We start from the raw sequence: 24,124 nt of genomic DNA, 5'->3' as shown, positions 1-24,124 counted from the left end.
TGGCACAAGTCCTGTCTCCATTCAACTGCAGACTGTGGACGCCCTAGTGTAGGCTTGGGAGGAGCTGGGGTGACTGCTGTGCCCAGCCCTACATGGCAGGACAACGAGGAACGCAAGGCAACCCTTTGGGAAGCCAGCAAGAGGCCCTGTTAACAACAGCGTCCTAAGCAGCAGCAGTGTTTTGCTCCCCTGCAAGCTTTCTGAGGCCCTGAACTTCCCCCAACACTTAGTCTCCTTCATGCCGCACACCTCAGCACTTCATGGCTGGGGATGCAGACACCAGCACTAGGCTTGCTGCCAGGAGATTTTCAGCAGAAAGAAGGATTCCCTCCATCCCACAGCATGAGGACAGATGGCATCTCTCCCATTCAGTTTTGCTCTCTCTCCTGAGAGAGCACATCCTGAATTTCTAAGGAGCCTTCAGCGAGGTCCAGAAGAGCAGTGCTGACCTGGAAAGGCTGAACTACACACTACATTTTTATCAAGTATGCTGAGGACACTGCCTTATTTTTAAGCGACAGCTGAGCTGAGAGAAGCAGGAGTATAGAGCACTGGGCTTTTCCTCTAACCATATTCAGCCTCCTTAGCACTACCAAAACACAAATAACCATAAATATACCACTTCTACCCTTGTAGCACCCTCAGGCTTCAGTGTTGGGAGGTGAAGCTGTACTGCAAAACCCAAGCTAGCCAGGAGCTCGCTACAGGTATTAGAAGTTCAGAGATGTCCTGGAAGGAATATCACACTGCTATAGTGCATGGTGACACACATGAGGTCAGATGAGATGCCTGTCCTGCCCCATGTTCCTCAGGTGCCTCCTTCCCCCTCTTGACTTACTTAATGGGTTCAGTGGGATCAAGACGTTTGGCTTTCTGCTCCAGGGAAAGCTGCTCCCATTTGAAATGCAGACTCCAGTCAAAACCTAAAACAAAATTAGAGAAATACCATGGGGAAATTAGAAATGGGTATGGATTAGGAGGCAATTTAGGCTGCAGAAGCTGTGTTTCATGGAGTATTTTCATAGAATCATAGAATGGTCTGGGTTGGAAAGGACCTTAAAGATTATCTAGTTCCAACCCCCCTGCCATGGGCAGGGACACCTTCCACTAGACCAGGCTGCTCAAAGCCCCGTCCAACCTGGCCTTGCCCCCCAGGGAGGGGGCAGCCACCACTGCTCTGGGCAACCTGGGCCAGTGTCTCACCACCCTCACAGTAAAGAATTTCTTCCTAATATCTAATCTAAATCTACCCTCTTTCAGTTTAAAACTATCACCCTTCATCACTACACTCCCTGATAAAGAGTCCCCCCCATCTTTCCTGTAGCCCCCTTTAAGTACTGGAAGGCCACTATAAGGTCTCCCTGGAGCCTTCTCCAGGCTGAACAACCCCAACTCTCTCAGCCTGTCCTCATCAGGAAGGTGCTCCAGCCCCCTGATCATCTTTGTGGCCTGCTCTGGACCCACTCCAACAGGTCCATGGCCTTCTTATGTTGGGGGCCCCAGAGCTGGACACAGCACTGCAGGTGGGGTCTCACAAGAGCAGAGTAGAGGGGGAGAATCACCTGCTGGCCACACTTCTCTTGATGCAGCCCAGGATACAAGTGGCTTTCTGGGCTGTGAGTGCACATTGCTGGCTCATAGTCAGTTTTCCACCCACTAATACCCCCAAGTCCTTCCCCTCAGGGCTGCTCTCAATGCACTCTTCGCCCAGCCTGTATTTGTGCTTGGGATTGCCCTGACACATGTGCAGGACCTTGGACTTGGCCTTGTTGAACTTCATGAGGTTTGCATGGGCCCACCTCTCCAGCCTGTCCAGGTCCCTCTGGATGGCACATCCCTTCCCTCCAGCGTGTCGACCGCACCACACAGCTTGGTGTCGTTGGTGAACTTGCTGAGGGTGCGCTCAATCCCACTGTCCGTGTCACCAACAAAGATGTTAAACAGCACCAGTCCCAACACCGACCCCTGAGGAACGCCACTCGTCACTGCTCTCTACTCGGATATTGAGCCTTTGACAGCAACTCTTTGAGTGTGACCATCCAGACAATTCCTTATCCACCAAGTGGTCCATCTGTCAAATCCATGTCCCTCCAATTTAGAGAAGGATGTTGTGAGGGACAGTGTCAAAAGCTTTGCACAAGTCCAGGTAGATGATGTCAGTTGCTCTTTCCTTATCCACCAATGCTGTAACTCCACTGCAGAAGGCCACCAGATTTGTCAGGGATGATCTACCCTCAGTGAAGCCATGTTGGCTGTCACCAATCACCTCCTTATTTTCCATGTGCCCTAGCATATTTTCCAGGAGGACCTGCTCCATGATCTTGCTGGGCACAGAGGTGACACTGGCTGGCCTGTAGTTCCCTGGGTCCTATTTATTTCCCTTTATAAAAATGGGGGTTATGTTTCCCCTTTTCCAGTCAGCGGGAACTTCACCAGACTGCCACAACTTCTCAAGTATGATGGACAGTGGCTTAGCCACTTCATCCGCCAGTTCCCTCAGGACTCACGGATGCATCTCATCAGGTCCCATGGACTTGTGCACCTTCAGATGCACAATTGTGTTGATGGTCTTGAACCTGATGTTCTTCTCAGGGTGGACAGTTCTTCTTTCTCCCAGTCCCCACCTTTACCTCCTGTGTCTTGGATGGTGTGGCTGGAGCCCTTGCTGGTGAAGACTGAAGCAAAAAAGTCACAGAGTACCTCAGCTTTCTCCATATCCCAGGTGACCAAGTCTCCCTTTTCCTTCCAGACAGGGCCCACATTTTCCCCACTTTCAAAAAACTTAAGCCATGGAGATGCAGCTCTTGGTAGAAGAGTCCAATGACTAATATATTTTACTACTGCATATGAACAAGAAACAACATACTTCATTACAATTGCAAAGTCAAGCACTGCAAAGGCAGGAAAAGTCAGAATTAAAGCTCCTGCTGAAACCTCACTTTGTCCCCTTGTGCACACAGACACATGCTCAAATGGATATTGCGTGCTACAAATAGCACAGGCATACTAATAAGCGCTACAGTCGCATCCTCTATTTGTTGCCTAGACATCCCCCATTCCTCTTGTCGGCAGCCCAGCTTTCAGTGCTGCCAAGGGTGGCTTCAACATGACCCTTATTTCCTGCTTGACCTCTTCATCCACTGTAGCAAACACCATTCCTCACGCCATGCTTACCGGTCTCTAAAACAGCTTGAAAACAGCCAGCAGGGTGCACTGAACAGTGCTAATGTGCTTTTTGCAAGATAGCAGGAGCCAGCGGTGTGGTGCACAGCCACCAGCTCCTCCAGCCAGTGCATGTTCTCACCATGGGATGGACACCCACAGGGCATGCACGTGGATTGGACTTACCTCCTCTGAGATCCGAGGAAGCTGCCACATAGGCAAAAGTGTCCAAGTTAATGATGTCAATAACAGGGCTGACCACTCGGGTGGAATCCTGGAAAGCAGAATTGAAATGACTCATGACTTCAGATCACATTGCTCAAACTGGTCAAGGGATGCTCTAAACTCTTGGAGACACCAGGTTGCTGAAAATCTTGGTGTCATGTAGGTTTGTCAGGGACAAGTGCCCATCACTGCCCTCTTCTCCTCAGTCATCACATCAGTTCATCCAAAGAATTAATGGCAGCAGCACCAAGCAGCAGAGGTATTGCTGGGAAACAGAGACACACCAGCAAGAGATGCTGGGAAGCCAGGCACTGTCTCTCCTGGGAAAGAGGACTGCGTGCTGCTGGGCCACTGAGCTGGCATCTCTCACCAGCTTTGGCTTCACCTGCAGTCTCCCCCTCCACAGGCTGTGCATGTACTTGGCGCCCAACTTGTCTGTATGCAAAGCTCTGTCTGTCTTTTGCAAATTCACCAATTTTACCTCCCTTAAATACTTTTTACTGGAGCTCAGAAGTCAGGCAACAAACAGGCAGTTGAAAAGACAGAGGAAAAATACAGGCAGTCAAGCAGCTTAAATACAGATATTTTTTAAATGTACAAACTATGGGGTCAGAGTTTTGCCAAAGGTGTGAAAGGGTTAAAAAAAAGATATGAATTATTTTAAATAATTGGTAGTGATTTAATTAACATTTTGTTATGGGCAAAGATATTATGCAAACAGTTATGAACAAAAATATCTACAGGAGGAAGAGACTCTGACAGCTTTGACTTGTCTCTTATCTCCCTTTTCTTTTCAAAAATCCCAAACTCCAATTATAGCTCAAACTTCAAGCTTTTACCCTCACTAGATCAAATAGTTTTTCACAGCCATGCAAAGGAAAGCATCTGAGTGCACACAGGCTTGCTCTCTCCCAGAAAAGATTTTGTTTTAGAAAGTAGTCCTAACAAAGAAGTATTCAAATGCAGCTGTAAGAAGCAGCAACCAAAAGCCATGAGCTGGGAGTTGGACTAGAGCTCAGGTTTTCCAAATGAGCAAGACAAATACTTAGTATTTCCATAACAACGTCAAGTCAGGAGTCTTAACATGACTTTCTGTGAATCAAACATCCCACTGAAAGGGCAAGGTCTGCTGTACCTACATACCACATGGAGAAACTGAAGCCATGTTCAAGCGTGATGAGCCTTTCAGACCCATCATAGCTGCTGCACAGTGCCACCAAACTGTCACAGCTCAATATACCCAAGCATCCTTTAGTTGCCTGAGGGTAGGGGAAAGGTTTTAAGCAAAGCACCTGCTTTGTGTGCCAAACACTGAAGGGAAAGGATCACATCTAGCCATTTAAAACTTGCCCCTCAAGCATCTTACTGGTGAACACTTCTAATCAACTGACACTCATCCCCAATTTCTATTCCACTCCTACTTGTTACAGGGCACAACTTCTTGCAAGAAAATCCCTTTTACATCTTGGTTGAGTGCATTACTGCAAAATGCTAGCCTTCAGCAGTGCAACCTTCTCCATGCCTCACTTTCCCTGCCATGTCATGGGAACATTTATATTTACACAGCTTTCATGAAGGTCTCTCTGGCCCTCGAAAGAAAAGAACGGTATGCTCAAGAGCACAGCACTATTGATACGATTTTTTTGGGCAGAGCACCAGATCTTATTATAGGCAGCTTCACCCTTCTGGTTTTTTGATACCCTCCCATGCCAGGGCATGTTAATATTAGTAACACCCAAATCTTCAATCTTCTTTCACATGAAATCCTCAAAAATCTGAGAATGCATTTCTCCAATACACTTCTCAAACATACTAAATTATGAAACATACCAGAAAAAAACTCAGAAAATGGTCCTGAAGACAACGGATACATTTCAACCTTGGAAAAGGACCTTGATTCCAGCTTGTCTCCCAGCCTCTACATCATGACCATGTAATGGACAACAAAAAGGGCCACAGTTTCTCCTCCAGCCCCACAGCAGCAGCAGGCAAGGCCAGAGGGCCAGGCTGCCCCTCAGCTGCCTCCCCCTGCCCCAGGAGAGCTTCAAACTTGGGGGAGGATGCTTGAGCTGAAAGTGGGGAGACACCATCCACTGGTTCATCCCAATGCCATTTGCAAATTGAGTTTTGGGGCGAGCTCGTTGAGTCATACTGTAAAAACGCCTTGGGCTGGATAATTACATTTTTAGAAAAGTTATTCAGTCGAGATGCACCGTTAATGGCTTTAGAGACATTTGTTCTGTAAGTAAAAACAAGAGCCTGTGCCCACGCACTCACAGTCATATGCTTGCAAACGCTCTGGTGCAAAACACCCACTGTCACTGTCACTCCCTGGGACATGCACCCTTCCAGGCACAGGTCTGAGACCCCCCAGACACCCTTTCTTCCCCACACATCTCTTCACTTGCTCTTAGACTTTCTAGTCCTGCTTGTTTCCAAACTCACATGCTGGGCAGGCACTGCCCACACCTGAAAGTGAGCGTGGGCCTGGGGACGGGTGCCATCAGCTGCTGGGAAAGCTCGACGTGGGGCTTGAGGGGCACCTTCATGCAGATGCATGGTGGCACATGTGGGCTCTGGCATTTCCCACCACAGAAAGCTGCAGGAATAGCTGCTCTGGCTGAGAAAATAAAAGATAAGTGATGCACGGACTGGCTGGTGGTGGCAAAAGTGCTCGGTGTGCTTTGAGGCACTCACTGATCCTTTGCTTGAAACTTGTATCACATTAGCTCAAAGCAGACTGTTCCTAAGAGTAACACGGTAAGAAAACACTCCTTCTAGGTAGCTAATCCTCACCGCAGCGGTCGCACAGGGAAGCCATCTCTGTAGCACAGCCTGAAGGTGGCAGCAGTAACATTTCATACACTTCATTGATCAATATTTTAACCCTGATGGAAAGGATTGGTATGGTGGGAAGAAAGAAACAGATGAGACTCTGCCCTTATCCTGCAGCTTTTGTGAGCAGTTAAAAAGCAAGCAAGGAGGACTCCACTTGCTTTGCAAGTCCCTCAACACTCATCATAGTAAGTCTCCCTTGCCACCTGGGCTGCAAGACCTGGGCAGTGTAAGAGCAGCATGAGCAGCAGTGCAAGCTTACAGGCTGTCTTACTTCCAGCCAGAGAAAGATTTAACCCAGAAGAAAAAATAAAAAGAAGGTCATGGAGGTGACACGCGCATTTGATGCTATATTCTGACCATGATGCAATGAAACTCCTATGGCGATGCCGCACGTGGCATCCACATTCACTTACCCCACGGGCACCAAACGTGGGGCACAGTCGAGGAGCTGTGCAAGAAAGCAGCTTTGCCTGCCCCCTTCCTGCTGCCACTGCTGCCCTACTCCTGCCAGAGCACATCAAAAACTCTGCCTGGGAAAGAGGCAATTGCTCTGGATATTCCTTACCTAAATACAGCAGGGTTTTGGCAGAAAACGAGGAATGCCTGCCTTAAATAAGCTCAGAGGAACAACTGATGCAGTAAAGTTTAGTGGTGAATCCCACCCTGGGGCAGGAGCTCAAGGGAGCTATGAGGCTTGAGTGCGATATCATAGCACATGTTCTCGAAATTCCACCGGAGCTGCAATCAATAATATGAAAAGGCCATTTTCATTATATTACGATTTATCAGCAGCACTATGGCCCATGCTGCAAACTGAGGTTGGGACCTCTTCAGTGCTGGCTGTGCTATGAGCACCAGCAGCACCGACTGCCCTCGCCCATCACAGAGAGACCTGACCTGGTGCTGTGCCCTGCTCCCCTGTCTCATTGCTGCTGCACACACGGGGGACACAGCCCTGCCAGCACAGCTATCAGGTATGGAGGTGTGAAAGGTTGGACACTTTGGATGAGGGGCACCGTGAACATCAGCTGAGCAGGTTTCTCCACGACCTGTCTCAGCTTCCCTTTGCTCCTCAGCTGCCTTTATTTCAACATAATTCAGTAGTTTTAAAATTACCAAGTAATAAGTACTAGCAATCAGGAGCCAGAGGTGTAGCAAGGGTGGAGGAACAAGGCACAGCAAAGGGAAAGGACCATGCGTCCGCGCCAGAGCTAAGAGCTTCATCCCCTGCACCGTGCCAGCAGGTCACCAGCACAGAGCTCCCTCTGACTCAAGTGACAAGGCGCCGGGAGCCTCTGTGCGCACGTCTGGCGAGAGAGTCGCCGCCGGCGAAAGGCGAATGTCATTGTCTGCTCCGAAATCAGCAGAATTTAAATCCTATTAAATCAATTTATTAGCACTTAATTTGCATGAAATTAAATTCGGCCCCTATTCAAGGAGCCGTCACTCCCTTAAATCATCAGCACTGAGCATTTTACATGAGCCTAATTAAAAACTCTGCTGGAGCACTGCCCACGTATTCCCCTTTCACCACTCAACCTGTGCTTGCTGGTTAGAGCCCCACTGCCCTGGGACACACCTTGTCCCACCCATCCACGTGCTCTCTCAGTGACGGAGACAACCCCACCTGGCTGTTGTGCGGACGAAGACCAGCAAAGGCCACTTTTTACCCCAAAAGCTCATTGCTTTCTTACTCAGATGCCTGCATGCATTTGGTTACGGTTGGGTGGTCACGCCCATTGAGAGGGAGGAAGAGGTGGACATCAGCAACGCAACCCCTGAGGGTGGCCCTGGTCGCTCAGGAGCACTCACCTCTTTGATCCTCTGCAGCAGAGGGAGCAGCCAGTCCTTATTCACCTCACAGTGACTGTCGAGGAAGGTCAGGACTCCTGCTTGGGCCACATCTGCCCCTCGGATTCGGGACCGGATCAGACCTGTTCAGGGACACACCATGTCAGCTGCTGCCCAGATGGCTGGGAAACATCCCCAGGCTCCTCCAGCATGGTCTCCTGCATTCACGCATCTCCTGGGTTTTGACCCTTCTAAATCCCATTCAGATAAAACATGGCTCGGGTTCATTGCCTCCTTCCCGGCGCTGCAAGGCATGCCCACCATTTCCCAAGGTTACCAATGCAAATAAATGGCTCCACCAAGATTAATGATTTATGGCATTTATGCTGATCCTTAATCTGTGCAATTATTTCTGCTGTCACCTTCTGGGGCAAAACACGACTTAAAATGCTTTCATAACCCCCTGGGTAATAAAACCAACATAGATATAAGTCAGTGGGGAATGGGCCAGGGGAGTTGAGGATGGGATCACCTCATGCCAGAATTAGGCTTTTCTTAGACTGCTGACTTTACCCTGCTGTGCCCCTTTCCGTGTCTCAGTGACCCCCAGATCTCTCTCCTGCCCTGGGGGTACTGCTGATGTGGAGATCAATGGGAACACATTTTCCACCAAGGAAAGAGGGTCAGCTCTCAAGGTGCTAAGAGCCCACTTGGCTCATCAGGGCCCTGATGGTGAATTTAGAGCCCTTCAGAGCTGGAAATAGATTGCTGCATGTGTTTGTGACAGAGAAAAATGAACAAAGAGGGAGGTCATGGAAAACAGCTGCACACATGAATTTCACACTGGACTCTTCGGCAAGATCACTGCTCTTGAAGATGCTCTGTTCTTATTTATACAGGAGTCAACTGGCTTTCCAACACTCCTCCTGCCTGCAGCTGATGCTCAAGTGAACCGCAACATAAGAAAGGAGATGGTCCATTGGCAAACAAGAGGACACACAGGTTGCTCAAGGGGAGCAGAGCTTCTTGATCAAGGAGAAACAGTGGTGATACAAGGGGAGATAGGGGCAGATAAAGAGAGACAGAAGGGTTTCAGGGAGCAGCCACACATCAGGTCCATGCAGAACGTCACTGACTTTCATATTAAAATTCCCTAGAGGAAATGGGTCAAGGAACAGCCTCTGAGCAGGAGGGAAAGGGACAGGATAACAAAGCCTGGAGCAATCCAGCATTTGCCGAGGTCAGCTCCTGCAAAGCAAGATGTCCCTGTATATCCCTCTGCAACTTCTAAGATCTTGTGGGTAGGCAGTGCCTGCTGTATCCACCCCAGTCCTCCCCAAATCCTGTCAGATCCTGAGGGATACAGCTTCAGTGATGTATTAAGTGAAGAAGGCCTCCAGGCTGGATTCCCAAATCCTGACTGCTTTATAGAGCACCAATCCTGCAGGTCCATCCAGTGCTGGCAGCAAGCCCATATATACCCCCATAACACAGGAGAGAAAGGTGAGGAAGTGCAGGTCTATGGAGACCTCCCCTATCCTCCTGCCAAAGCAGGTATGCCTCTTACACCCATGGTGGAGATTATGCCACCCTGACACCAGACGTGCAGAGCTGAAACCGCCTGCAGAAAGAATCCACAGACAAACCCTCTCCGCTCCTCAATCTTCCCAACCCAACACACACCTGGACTCACACCTTTGATTTTCAGCGTGATAAAACTTCCTCATTTTTTGTTTTTCTAATACTGCAAAGCAGGACTTAAAAACACCCATTCAGACTATGGGGAACCAGAAAATGTCTCAAAAGGTTGCCAGCAGAAGTCCAGTAGGACATACATTCATCCTCCATATAACCCCTCTTAATCTTTCAAATGTAATTAATTATTTAAAAAAAAAAATCCCACAGAAGCAGTAGGAGCAGATCTCCTCTCTTTCATTAGAGCAAACATCTTTAAAAATAAGACCTGGGGCTTTGTTTTGCCTGTTCTAATTTTCTGGCTAATAGGCTACAGCTGAGCCTCACTGGATATCTTAATAGTCCTATCTTTTTCAGAGAGAGGGGGGAATCTATTTCAAATTCCAGCCCTTTATCACATCTCCTTTTATCAGGGCTCCCTATCCCCAGAAGCCCATGACCTCCCTTGCCACCCACTTCATGGAGGTCATCCCCTCCTGGCTCCATCACTCTCGCGCCTCCCAAAATCTGGGTTTCCCACCTGGGTTGTGGGCAGGCAGCTCTTACCTTCTCGCCGTCCGTTCCGCAAGCACTTCACCTTGGGGAGCTTGCCCAATAAGCGGCAGTCATCAGCTTGGGAAACACAAAGGGAGGACATGTCACCCTCAGCCCTCATGGTGGCTCTGGCAGCAGAAATGGTCCTAGGGAAGATTTGGAGCAGGGAGAGGACCCCGCCCTGGACTGGTTGATAGCTCGTTAGTGTGATGGCACTGCTGGGGCACAACAGTCTTACCCCTCAGCTCACGCAGTTTAAACCACGACTGGCAGAGCAGCAGTTTGCATAAAACTAGTGTAAACCCATCAGAGTTTACACCAAGAACAGCTGAACTGCACCATAAAGTCAGCGTAGAAGAGCCATGACTGGGGGCAGTGTCAGAGTTTTTGCACATTAATGGTAGTTATTTGCACTGGTTTTGGTAGTTGCAAAGCAACACAAGCCGTTTGATGTATGTCTGGATGGCAGGGCGGCCTGTGACCCTTAAGCAAGGAGAAAGGGATGGTCAAAGAGAGCCCCGTGGAGCATCCGAGGGTTCCTCATGCCTGGGGCAGCAGGTCCATGGGGAAGAGAGGCCCCACAGCTGCCCACACCCGAGCTAGGGAGGTCCTGCAGTCCCACATGCAGTTGCTGCCACTGCTCTTGCCCCAGTGCTGCCTGCAGCCCCAGCATCCCTCCTCACCTGGATTTCTCCCAGCAGGAGCAAGTGCAGCCATCACAGCTCCCTCTACCTCCACACACCCACACCATGACCTCCGCAACCCCTTTGTGCCTCTTGCTACTTCTCTGCATCTTCTTTCTCAGCACTATAAACACATGCATGTGCCCCATCCCCGCCATCCACCCCGTGTGCCCACACAGACCTCTGAGTGCTTTCATCCCCTCCAGCAATCTTTGCTGACAAGAGACATCGCTGTACTGGCATCCCTAAAAATTTGGCTACAGAGCTGCGTTCGTTGCTCTGCGCACGCCAGGGGAGCTGAAGTGGCAGGGGTTGGCTACAGACCTATGATGGAAATTTCCTAGGAAGAGCGGGAACCCATGTGCAGGACAACTGCCTTCCCACGAATGAAAGGTCAATGGACAGACAGAGGTGAGAAATGAGACACAACTAGGCACAAGATTAAAGCACCAATTGCTTGGGGTCCACTGCAGGGAAAAAACTGACCATGTGTGTATAGCGTATTATGCAAATACATGTATTTCATGTAAATGCATGCAGACTAGATGCCAGCAGGCTCAGACTTTCACAGGAAAGGAGATGTAAGAGAGCTGAGAAGCGCTTATTTCTAGTAGTGAAAAGGCTGCTCTAAGTTAGTCGGGAGATACGCTCCCCCCTGGTGCCCCAGGAACAAGAGGAGTTTAAACCCAGCCCTGCTCCTTCTCCAAGGCTCACGCCATCAGGTGTGCTGTGACAGGGAAACTGCATTTCTACAAATCTTTCTCCTTTCAGGAAGGCAAGCACTTTGTCTATTTAGTCAAATACCTGGCATTTACTTCTTCCACCCCTCAAAAAGCCTGCTCTGCTGTACACCAGGGCAGTATGAGTCCTTCCAGCAACTCCTTTTCTCCATCACAGCCGCTCTGCCGGTCCCCAGGCTTGCCTAGCCTGGCCTCCCATGCACTGGAGTTGCTCCAAAGCTCACTGTAATCACTGCAACCCTTCCCCTGGCTTCGGCGGCTCCCCAGGGAGGCATCAATGCTGAGAAGTGGGTCTCGTGTGAAATCTGTCCCTAATGCTCTCTGAGGCAGTGCATATTTATAACATTCAAGAACAATGCGTAGATTCTTTTTTTTTTTTAAACCTCTCTGGCTTTGTTTTCACATTTCCTAGTAAATGGCTACATTTTGCAGCTCCTTGAAATGTAAGTGCCATGGACTAGGTATATTTTATCATCCTTTTAATGCCTGAGACAGTTTTTTTGAGCACTTACTCTCAGCACGTGGATCTTCCACTCACCCACCTCACTGGGCAAGGTCTTTAGCTGGGGTGGTTCCCTGGGAGCCCCCAGGGCTTCAGCTACCAACTTCTGCTGGAGATCAGACCTATTGATTTCACTTGAGTCACGCTATTAACTGGGAGAGAACGGCAGGAGGACATGGGCTGTCCGTGCCATACAGCACTATTATGGTGCATCTCAGAAATGGGCAACCCAAGCAGGAAATCCTCTTTAGATGGGTGAAAAAAAAATAAAAATCAAACAAGAGTTGCTGGCCACCTACATAAATGTATGCAGAACATATGCATACATCAAGAGAGTCAGACTATCATTATTCTGTACAATTCCAGTGGTGTCAACCCAGAATTGCTCCTGGCTGCAGCTGAAAGCCAGATCAAACACACTATGGCTGTGGCAGGATACAACCAGGTAAGGATTGGATTAATGTCTACCAGGCATAAAAATGATTTGCCATATGCTTTTCTTGTATTACTTACATGAAAAGAGGTTTGATCACTTGGAATTTGCATTCTCCATGTGGCGACGCAAACCTGGCACAGCAGGGTTTGCTATCCACACCTATGGAGCTTTAAATTTCCTTCCACTTCAACAAACTATCTCCCCTCTCTGCATAAATCCTGGTCTCTCACAGTCCCTTTTGGATTGGCCCCTCACTTTTAACACAGAAAGGGTCACTTACGATCATCACTGAAGTCATCCACTAGTATGATTTCATGGACGAGGTGCACTGGGGTGCGGTTCAGCACGCTAAAGAATGAAGAGAGAAAATCCATGACAGTGCTTGACCAACTCAACAACCCAGCAAATGGGGTGGAAAAGCCTAGGAACTGATCCATGCCAAAGCACAGAAGACCAGGCTTGGATTTCCAGAAAGGATATATTGGATAAGACCCAGAAACCACACCCACCACCCGCCAGTGACCTACAGTGCCCAGCTATCAGCTCCCTGTAGCCTGATGTAAGAGCCCAGCACCTGGTATTCCTGGGAATAGCCGAGATTCACCCTTTCGAACTTTGTGAGCAAAAGCAGAGAACCATATAAAGCCAGGAAATAGGCTTTTTAGCAACATGCACGTTGCACCAAGTTCTCTAACAAGGCTTACAGCAAAGTTGCTGTCACCCCACCACCTCTCCCAGGGCTAATGATACGGTGTCCACTGACAGCAGGGCCAACACAGAGAAAATTACCCAGCTCAAATCCATCTTTACAGAGCTCACAGCCGTGGCAGGACAACTCCTGCTTTTATCCATGAGCTGACTGTGTTTCAGAGACTGCTGAGAGGATAAGAGCAGGGTTAGAGCCCGCCTGTTTAATGGAAGAGCAAGGCTGAAGGATGTGGTTCACAGCTCCCTCCAGGTGGACAGACACTACGAAACATGGCTGAAAGCTACAATCTTCCCTTAATTATGCCATCAAGGTTTTTATTATTATTATTATTTTTATTATTAGAAAGTCTAGACATGTTCTTCCCCTTTCTCTCATGGTGCAGAGGTCTGCAGAATTACACCTGCTTAAAATCCTGCCCCAGCAAAAGGTTACGGCTGACTTCTTGAAGCAGAAACCCCAGGGCATCCCAAATATCTCCTAAGTGCTTGACTTGGCCTTTGATAACGCCAGTTGGGTTGTACGGGCTTTTCCAGCATTTCAACTCTTTTGCCTTCATCCTAAGCATGGTTCCTTTTTCACACAGGATTTAAAATCCCCCCCCAGATTTCACACCTGCCTTCTGGTCTGTTTAAGAAACAGCCTTCAAACTTCCCACTGGCATAAGAGGGCAGACACCCCATGGGCTAACAACCTTGAAGCCCCTGATATCTCCAGATCCTTATTGACAGGTTTCCCTGGTCTCTCAGGCTCCCAAAGCTCTGGCAAGAAGCCTGGAAGTCTGGAAAACCACATCCCTGGCCCAGACCCCAGTCAAAAAGGCTCCAAAGGGCAGGAACCCCAGGGGACCTGGGTGCTCAGGAGCCACCAGCCCTGCTGGCAAGAACACAGAAGATTTTCACAGCATCACCCCTGGATATCTGAGGACATTCAGCCAAAGGGCTGCATTCCTCTGATGAAACCTTCTTGATGAGAAACTGCAAGTCGACCCTACCTAGGAGGGCTTGGAGCATCTAAGCCTATCGCCAGGTGCCTGCTGCCAGTCTGGTGTACCTCCACCCACCAGGTGCTGGAATGACAACCCACCAGAGAGAAAGAGTTGAGTTGGATTTTTACTGAAGGAAAACAGGACATCCCAAGGCAGATGCTTGAAATGGATCCTCCGTCCATGGGTTGGATTTTTTCTGTTTTTTTTTTTTTGTTGTTTGTTTTTGTTTTGTTTTGTTTTTCCCCAGCAGAAATTCTCAAAAAAAAGGAGTTTCATCTCAGACCACAGTGGGTAAGGCTGGTACCTCCCTTTTGGAGATCCTCAAAAATCACTTCCAAGAATTATTTTCCCTGGAAACACAATCCCTGCCTCCTCCAATTTCAGCAAATTGGCAAAAGCCATGATTTTCCCCCTATTTCAGATGCCTTGCTTGTTAAGGGTGGGGTGGGGATGAAGAGAAAGCCTCTGTCCCCTAAGCAACAGTCATGGTGGGAGCCCTAACAACCAGGGGCTGCCGTGGCCACCCTGGCATCACTAAGGCTTGCACCAAGCAGGGTCAGACAACACCGCCTTGCCAACGCCCACAGCCTGCACAAAGTATTGGCTGAATGCCCCTCCTCCTGCTGGGGCACACAGAGCAATTTAGATGTGCTGTTCCCACCTGTCAAGTGTTTTTTAATTATTATTATTAATAGGTTTGTTATTTTTAAAAAATCCCCATATGCGAGAGCTGAGTTCAGCAAATTACCGCAGCTGAGCGTCAGTACAGAGAGACAGGAGAGCAATATCATGCTCAATGGAATATTTAACAAGCGCTGATTGCCTGGAAACCTAACTTGGTGAAACCTGCAGGAAAGAAGCAGACTTGTAAAAAAGCCAGCAAAATAAATAAATAACCCGACGAGAGCAGGAGCAGGCAACTTGAGCATTCAAAGTTGCCTCCACCCTGTCTCCCCTAGATGCAGGGCTTAACTCTACAGGAAGGTGGTCGGTCACAAACGGGCTGATTCTGATTTTGCTGGTACCAGCAAGAATAACTCGACCAAAACTGCCGCACTGGGCTGTAGACTGAGACCTGGGCTCTAAGTGGTATTCAGTGCCTTGGAGGAATTCCCTCCAGGGCACCTCTTGAGGAAGAAAATCCAACATGGACTGTTTTCAAGGATGCTGGGATGGGGAGGTGTGCATCCCAGTCTCAGCTCAGCTGCAGGCTCACACTGTTTCCAGGTCAAGACATTTGCTGCCATCTGCGTGCCTCAGGTTGCTACCCCATAAATCGGGGATGGTGTCCCCTGAATGCCCGTGATGGCCATCCATGGGATGCAGAGGGTTGACCAGAGCCAAGGGCGGAGAAGTCAGCATGCAGACGGATGAGGGAGGAACCTCCCCAAGGTTTGCCCCAGGTCCACAAACCATCATCCTTCCACAGGGTTAATGACAGACACCACCGTGGGTGACGCAGCGTCCCCCGGCACTGCGAGCTGCCTCACCCCACGTCACCACAGCCCTCTCCAAACATTTCCCTTGTGGGACTCACCCACCACGTGACACTTCCCCAAATCTCGAGTGAAAAAAGCCCTAGTGAGGGTGGTCCAAAAGTTGGGTCTACCCTAGCTCCAGGGACCTGATGTCCACTGATTTCAGTTATTGCCCTTGCAAATCTGTGCACAGACACCTGCACACCCCAAAACTGCCGCTAAGGGCCACCTGATGCAGGCACAAAGAGATCCACAGCAAAGGCTGCAGTGCCACGACCACAGCCCGCTTCCCAATGCAGCTGACAGCAAGCACGCTGGCTTTTCAGCAAAGCCAAATTCACGTCTCCAGTGCATTTTCTACCTGTGCTCTATTAATCACATGACAACACACCCATCCCGCTCGAAACACAGGAGATTATAAACACCCTCCTGCGGTGCTCCTCAGGGAGGATGGGAAAAAGAGGCACCAAATGCGGCATGTTTTCAATGTTACAGGGATTTATTTTTTCAGATAGACTATAAAAGCACTTTTAAAAATTCAAAGACAGCTTTTCTATTACTTGTGCCTTTGCTCAGCTTTGATTTCTTTTTAATACTTTATTTTCTTTCTTTATGTGTGTGCATGGCTTTTTTTCCTTTTATATGGGTAAAATCAGAAGAAAATTAAAATTATAGTGCTTTGAAGTCCTTCTGTTATTTATAGAATTTTTTTCCTGAAATCAAACATAGGTAGATATACTGCAGTGATGGGCATAATTTAACAAATCAAAACAGCTTTTAAGTTCTGTTGAGCCAGAGATCACAACACTTTCTCCCTTAAATCGTCAAAAGATCTGTTACCATCAGAATGAAAACTCATGCCTCTAGTCCAGGAAGTGCTTACGCTTATTCAACCCCATAAGACCAGATTTGCCGCTGAATTATCTTGAAAAGTTAATGCTGAAATTTTCTTTGTTTCAATGGATTTAGCAGACGTTATGCAGATGTAACCATGGAGAATTTTACCTTAAATTTCCATCATGAGGTCTTTCTTTCATCCTCCTCAACAATTTGTTGGGATACTTTTCTACCTACCCTGAAGTAAGCATTGGATTCAACAATTTCATCTCCAAATAAATACCAGTGTGAAAGTCACCCTGACGTGTAAGACATGGAAAATGTTTTGCGGGGAGAAGTTCAGCTCTTCTGATCAAAGGTCAGCATGTTTTTGGTCATCACCCAGAATATTTGTCGCTTTAGAGAGTTGACCGTGTACATCGATCCTCAGGAACTCGTGAACCCACTAATTCTCTCCATGGCAACATACTGGGACTTGTTAGGGGAAAAAAAACCCAACCTTTGGGAGTATAATAAAGTGTTGAAAGGGCCAAGGGTCACAATTATCAAAATCAGACCGAGAGTGTGGAGAAAAAATGCCCACCAAAATGAACTGCTTCAACAACCCAAAATGGCTAATTATGTAGGAAGAGAGACATCACACCAGGAATAACCATAATGAGCTTTGATTACACTGCGGCTTTCGCATTTTATTCTTTCAAATACCCACCAAGCTCTTTGAAATTCAAGAGTTCTCTTATGTTAACATCAAAAGGTAAAAGCGCATGGAGGGCTGTGTACTTAGTCACCGCGAGAGATGATTAGCAAATTAAGGAAAAAAAAAAAAGTCCAGGGTTTAAGCAAAAAAAAAAAAAAATACTCAGCACAAAGTGCTAATTATACAGTTTCTGCGCAACACCTGGCTTGTTTTTGCTTCTTTAATCAGACCCATTTCAGTTATGGCGCAGACTCTATATGGTGCCGCCGCTACCTAAGGAAGAGGCGGCACCTCTGTGTCAGATGTGTTTGGATGCAGACAAGATAGAGGCATGAGGGGAAGATGAGAGGTGCTGGCTGTCCAGGACATCGCTTCTCTTACTTACGAGCACTGGAAAATTAAAGGCATGATATTCCCCCTGCTAATTAATAAGCTAAATATTTGATGCGGCATTCACAGCACTCGCATCAGGACTTTTGCCAAAGGATGTGTTTTGGTTTGTCAGTGAGAGGTAAATAATTAAGTTTCCCTATTCCTGTTCTGAGCTCGCCAGCTGCATGTTTGAAGAATAAATAAATAAAGACCACTCATCAGAGTAAATGGGACTGGCTCACCCTCTACCCAGCAGGTCGCCGGCATGACAGCCTCCTACGCTCCTTTTCTGTCCAGCCTGCACCAGTGCTGACCGGCCATCAAGCTCCCAAAATTGCCTTGCTGGAGAAAGTCACAGCATGGTGGTCACCGAGGGTCCCGGACCAGAGCCTCACCCCAGGCTGCCTGCAGCTCTGCCTCCCTCAGCCCTGCTGCCAGGGCAGGCAGCGTTTCTCTCCCCACGGCTCCCAGGGATGCTTCCAGGGATGGGGCACGCACCAAGCCTTGCTCCCTGCGGACCTCGGCATGGGATGCCACACTGCATTGAGCCCTGAAAGCACAACTGGTCCCCCAGCAGTGGCCGCATCTCGGCACATGAGCATGCCGATACCTGCAGAGGAGGGACAGCAAAGGAAAAGGGATGAAATTCTCATAAGCAAGCCATGGAGAAGATCCCCCTAACCACACAGGGCTACAAGATGGGGAGGCAGTATCACCCATCGCTGTCAAGGGTCCCAGCACCCAGCCCAGCCCCAGGTGACGGGAAGCATGTGCTTTCCCTGCCACGCTCCTCCTTCTCCTCCAGTGACGGCTATGACCTTGGGGACATCCTTAAACTCTCCCTCTGGAGGAGCCGGGCAGCTATTGCTGGGCAGTGAGCTGGATTCCCTTCCTAAATCCAGACTAGCACAGAATGGAAAGAGAGGAAAGAAGAACTTGTATTTTTTAAAAGATGCCTCTGTATTGCTTATTCTCTCCCTTGCTTCTCCCTTCCCTCCTTGAATTTACTTAACATGGTCTCACCCCTGTACTGTTGGAGACTCTCACCACCTTTAACGCACTGAGCCCTGGAGCTTGAAATATGCGATACCGAACTGTGGGGGATAAGAAATTTGCCCAACGTTATTTGAAAAGTGGGTGGCTGAAACAACAACCCAAGGGTAGCTTCTTCACTGTCTGCACTGTAAAAAAAAACCAAACAACAAAACAACAAAACCAAAACTCTCAAGAGCCACTTTGCTATTCACCATTTCCTCCTTTCTGGCCTCTTCTCCCCTTTTCTATTTCCTTTTCTCATGACACCCATCCCCTACTACCTGGACACTTGTATGTATTCACAAGCATAGTTACATACTCATTTATAAACGCTGACTACACCATTTGCAGAGTTTGGGGCATTCGATTAATTTAGCTTTTTTTTTTTTCCTCCTCATTTTCTTCCAGCTGGCAAATGGTCAGAGAAAAGATCATGAAACTTTTAAATTAATACATTATTCAACACAGTCCACTAGCTTTTCTCAATAGCTCTGACAATGCAAATTGTTCATAAATGAGCTGTCCCAAACGCTTGCAATGTGACTTGCGTAAGGGGTGCTGTGGAGGCCACGTGTTGGTGCCTCTGTTTCACGGGTCTGAGCACGCACATCCTCATCAAGAGCCACATGCGACAGACTGAGCCTGCAATACCGCTCGGCCTCAGCACTCGGTGAGCAATAAAGCTCTCAAGCACCTAGGAAGAGCATAGGAATAGCAAAATCCCTCCTGCTCATCATGTATGTGGTCCCTTCTGCAAGAGCTGATTTCCAACCCTGCTAGAGGGTGCCATCACCAGCACTTCCCTCTGCCACTCCTCCACGTTTACATGGGGTCTTGTAAGAAGTGCTCCCTTTAGGTGGTTGATGCCCCATCACCCAAGGCTTTGGACAAGCCAAACAATGTCCCTTTGCCCTGTTTCTTGCTCCTGCCATGGTGGTTAACTGAGAACATTCATTTTGCAATGAGGCTGGAAAATCCAACTTGCTGGAACTCAGGAAACCAGGTTTGCAACCCAAAATCTTCCACCAGCCACAGACAAATCACCTCTGTTCTTCAGTCTGTCTACCTGTCACCTGGGTTATACCAAGAGCTCATGGTGGAGATGTGCTGGTGAGAACAGGGTCAAAGAGGTGCCCATTTTACTCACTGCTGTGCTCAAAGTGCTTGGAGACACTTGGCCACAGACTGCTCCAAAAGGCACAAAGTAGTGTCAGGAGGACAGAGTTTGTTTTGACTGGCCATGGAAAATGATCCATGTTGTTACAGTCACCATGGGATGGAGTTATCTGGAAGATCTAATTAAACTAAGCATTTGCGAAGTGAGTGGGGGAAAGCCAGAGCAGTCACAAGGCATGGCAAATTAACCTACAGAGGTTGAAGAGGCAGATGAGCTCTCAACTGGGTCCAAAACCAGGCAGGGAGATGGCAATATATGCACAATCATGGCTGGAGAGGAGCAGGGCAGGAGCCACGTAACCAGGATGACTTGCCACCAAGGGCTGGTATCTCTAGGGCTGGTTGGATCAAAGCAAGCTTCCGAGTAATGTGTCAAGGAGGAAAATGGTGAACCCTGATGCCAGGAGGCCACCTCCAAACCAGGGGGACCAGAAGAAGGAGGGTCAGCTCAGGAGAGCTTAGGATATCAGCCCAGGCAGAGGCAGGGAAGATGGGGACCGAAGTTGTCCCGATCAACCAACTAGTTCCTCACTGCCCAGGTTTGCCTCTGCGGTGCAGTTCAGTGGGATGCTCCATAGGGCTCTGGATCCATCTGGAGATCACTCTCCAGGGAAGAGGGCTAAGAAGCATCCCCAGAACTGAGGAAAACTTCCCCACAGGCAAAACACAAGTGCCAGGGCACACGAGTGGGGAGGAACAATGCACAGTGGGGAAGCTGTGGTAGAAATCACCAAAACCAGGTAAAGAAGGCAGTAAAGCCAACTAATCAAGTCAAACAAAGAGAACAAGAGGAACAAGGAAGAAAGTCTTTTTATAGCTGGAAATCAGAAGTTCCAGAGGACAATATCCTGGAGGAAGAAGGAAAAATTCAAACTACCTGTATTTCTGCCCATACTATCATTGCAATGGACACTAATGAAGCCAGATATGAGGGATCCAGGCATCAGAGATATATCATGGGTCTAACATCTCTCGTGTGACAACATCAGTCACGATCATACCTGCCAGGATAGTCAAGTGCTGAGTTATGGGGAGAAATGAGATTAAAGTCCATCCCTGCACTTTACATGTTATAAACATCCTGTATCTCAGGGGCTAGAGGACTGCACTTGGCTTTGCCTTACCACCTCTGTTACAATGGGTTCTGGAGGATGGTAAACCCATGCAAGGCACTGTAAAGATAAAAGAGAAGGTCCAGGATCAAGGAACTGGTACACAGCACCAAGTGGCAGTGCTATGACACCCAAAATCCACACACCCTAGAGAGAAAAAGCGGTGATATATTATTAAGTGTGAAGTGAAGGAGATGGGATTGGGCATGAAACCATAAAGCAAAGCAGAAATTCAATTTCAGGACTGTCAGACTCACTTGTGGCACTGGGTGCATTAACCTGAGGAAGGACGCTCTTTGCAGAAAAGAGCCCAACAAGAACATGACAGTGAACAGGGCACAGCTGAAGTCTCCCCCCGGCCAGCAAACCCAGTCTGACCAGTACTGACGATGGCAAGAGGTCCCTGGGGATGCCAGGGTTTAACTGACAAGGTTTGCAGCAGGACACAAACCTTCACTATTGTGGGCATGAAACCCACCTGCAGAACACTTACTACTGGCGCAGAGCAGAGCACACCTAAGCTTGCTACAGAGGAACCCACCAGCTGAGACCTGGAGATAGACCCCTCGAAGGCCACTAAATCTTCCTACAAGGGAACTTGCAGATTCAAGGCACACATTGGGATTAGACGCTGATTTCAAAAACCTGCGATGAAAATGAAACCTTTAGTCTATCCACTACAGCAAAACATGGCCAAGAACAAACAAACAAATGAAGGAATGGCCACATGCCCAGAGCGCTCTACCGTGTATCCAGAGGAGCACAGAAACTGCCTTTGAAAATCTAGTCTGTGTGTGCACCATTAGGACTTCTCAATTAGCAAGCCTTTCTGGCACTTGATGGGTCACCGGAGAAGCTCAAACAGCAGTACCAGAGCAGACATCTGCAGAATAGCTGTCTCTAGAGGACTGGCACAAAATACAGCTGAGCACTGCTACCCAGCTGGATATAAAACGTCTTATCGCAGACTCTGTCTAATCTTTTGCCACTCCCCCAACAGCACCCCATGCTAGATCCTGCAAAGGGAGCACAGCTACTTACTTTCCTGAGCATCCCACTGTAAAACCCACTTCTCAGAGACCAGCTTTCACACTAATTTCTCCCATAATCATTTGAGACCATAGCTGGAAGGTCCACTCCTGTCGCTGCAGTGAGTGCAAACAGATTCTGCCTTTATCCACAAAAACCTCTAGCCCACTCACCCTTTTTTAAGAGTGTTTATAAATAAGAGCATTTCCAGCCAACTAGGAGCTCTTACCTCCGAATCGTCCTTAGCAGGGTCGACCTGGCCTCGTTGTGGAAGGTGATGATGACGCTGGTTGGCGGGAGGTCCTGGCGATAGTGCAAAGTTGTACACCTGGGGAGGGAGAAAGAGGAAAAGGCCACTCAGGCGCTGGAATTCAAAGTGGGAGCTCAATTCATTAATGCAGGCAGCAGAGTTCATCAGTAGATGGTCCTCCAGCCGCTATTAAAAAAAAAAAAAAAAAGAGAAGTTTTTCTGCATGAATCCTTTCTGAAGGAGTCCTGAAACTGTCAAGTCAGCCACTGAGGATTAAAGCAGCAAAAAGAGCTTAACTGTCATTAATAGGAAGGGATAAGAAAGGAGGCACCCAGCTTGCAGCCTTTTTCTCTAACCATTGCTTCCCAGCTAGCACACCCTCTTGGTGCCATCAGCCTCCCCCACCAACAGGTAGTGGGAAGAGTGCCTTTTTTATACCAGTTAGGGCTATGCCACATTCAGCAAAGATGCTCCTTGCTGATGTTAGCATGATAGGATTAGAAACGAGTCCTTCGTGCCAAAGGTAAGGCATAGGTGAGGTGCTTGCAGAAGGCCAGCTGCAAGTCTTATGCTGCCTCAGTGGCTTTGTGAGCTTCATGGGGCTTTGGGTGTCATCCCAGAAGTACTGGGTTATCATCATAAGGTTTTTTCCTTTCTTAAACTGAGGCAAGAGCCCAAGCACTCTCACACCCACCCAGCTGGGGGCACTGGCAGAGCATCATTGCAGATCCAGCTCCAAGCCGCCTCACTCCCACCTCCCAAGGCAGCAATTTCCACCAGCCGGCTGCAAGGTAAGCCAAGTTCTGTTTCTAAATTGATTGTTTCCTTATTCATTCTGCCTTAATGGCATAACCTGACTTCAGGGGAGATTGGGATTTAAAACTTTCCAAGCCAGCCTGCAGAAGGTAAAAAACCACAACTGCAACCACAGCCCCTGCTGCCTTCTTCCCAGGAGGAAATGTCGTAGACTCTGTAATTACTTTGACCTTTAGGTGATGAAATATGTGGCTTTTATAGACTGACGCCAACATATTCCTAGCCCAGGAAATCCAGATACACCTCTTACATCCGTGCTGCTCTTTCCAGGTCCCTGTCGGCCTCTGTGATGACCTTAAGATGACACACCAATGGCAGGAGGGCACCCATGCCCAGACTGAGGAGCTCCCCATCACGGCTGTCATGCCCCTTCCCATCCACACACCACTCGCCTGCTCTTGTGTCACTGCCCCAGGTGCTACCACTACCGTCCTCAAATGAAGCAGGAAAGAGGACTGAGCAACAACTTTTTCAAGAAATCATCAGTTTGCTCCCCCAAAGCTCTGGACCACAGTATCTGCAAAGTGAAGTAAAAACCGAGGGTTTCTGAATTACTAAACAGCACTGGGTCATGCCCTGAGCTGCTTGTCTGGGTTACTGTAGCCCCTTGCATCATCCAGTAACCAACTTCAGCTGAGCTTTCCCAACCTGATATGATGAGAAAGAAGCTGCTGCTGTTGCTTGGCGCCTTTTTTGCCAGGCCCAGGCTCAGCTCTAGCTTGCTTTGTGGAGCTTCAGGGACAGACTATGACAATTGCTCTCTCTGTGCTATTTACACACCATTATCTCCTAACCATTCTCAGATGCATGCCCCTCCACCCACTTGTGGCATCAGGAGGGGTTCTGTGGAGTAAACAAGGGAAGCTATTTCTGGAAAAGAACAAAAGAGGGTGAAAAATACAAAGTCATCAATACTTTCCTTATGTTACTACAATAGTTAAGGAGCTAATAAATAAAGCTGCAGCGGATGCGTGCTGTATCACCCACCGGTGGGAGTGCTGGGGATACTGCACGCTGGCTGA

The 24,124-nt window shown here is 48.4% G+C and overlaps 1 protein-coding gene across 1 annotated transcript in view; it reads right to left on the bottom strand.

Moving 5' to 3' along the window:
- GALNT14 (polypeptide N-acetylgalactosaminyltransferase 14) overlaps positions 1-24,124 on the bottom strand; it is a 103,439-nt gene that overhangs the window by 21,818 nt on the left and 57,497 nt on the right. The window contains exons 3-8 of the mRNA XM_074864866.1: positions 22,266-22,364; positions 12,887-12,954; positions 10,258-10,323; positions 8,038-8,159; positions 3,349-3,436; positions 839-923 (exon numbers count right to left, since the gene is read on the bottom strand). Coding sequence (XP_074720967.1) covers positions 839-923; positions 3,349-3,436; positions 8,038-8,159; positions 10,258-10,323; positions 12,887-12,954; positions 22,266-22,364 — 528 coding nt within the window. The remainder of the gene's footprint in view (positions 1-838; positions 924-3,348; positions 3,437-8,037; positions 8,160-10,257; positions 10,324-12,886; positions 12,955-22,265; positions 22,365-24,124) is intronic.

This window comes from Strix uralensis, chromosome 3 (genome assembly GCF_047716275.1).
Source record: "Strix uralensis isolate ZFMK-TIS-50842 chromosome 3, bStrUra1, whole genome shotgun sequence".
Taxonomy (NCBI): domain Eukaryota; kingdom Metazoa; phylum Chordata; class Aves; order Strigiformes; family Strigidae; genus Strix; species Strix uralensis.
The sequence above is the reverse complement of the archived record's forward strand: the minus strand, read 5'-3'. Positions and strand labels throughout refer to the sequence as shown.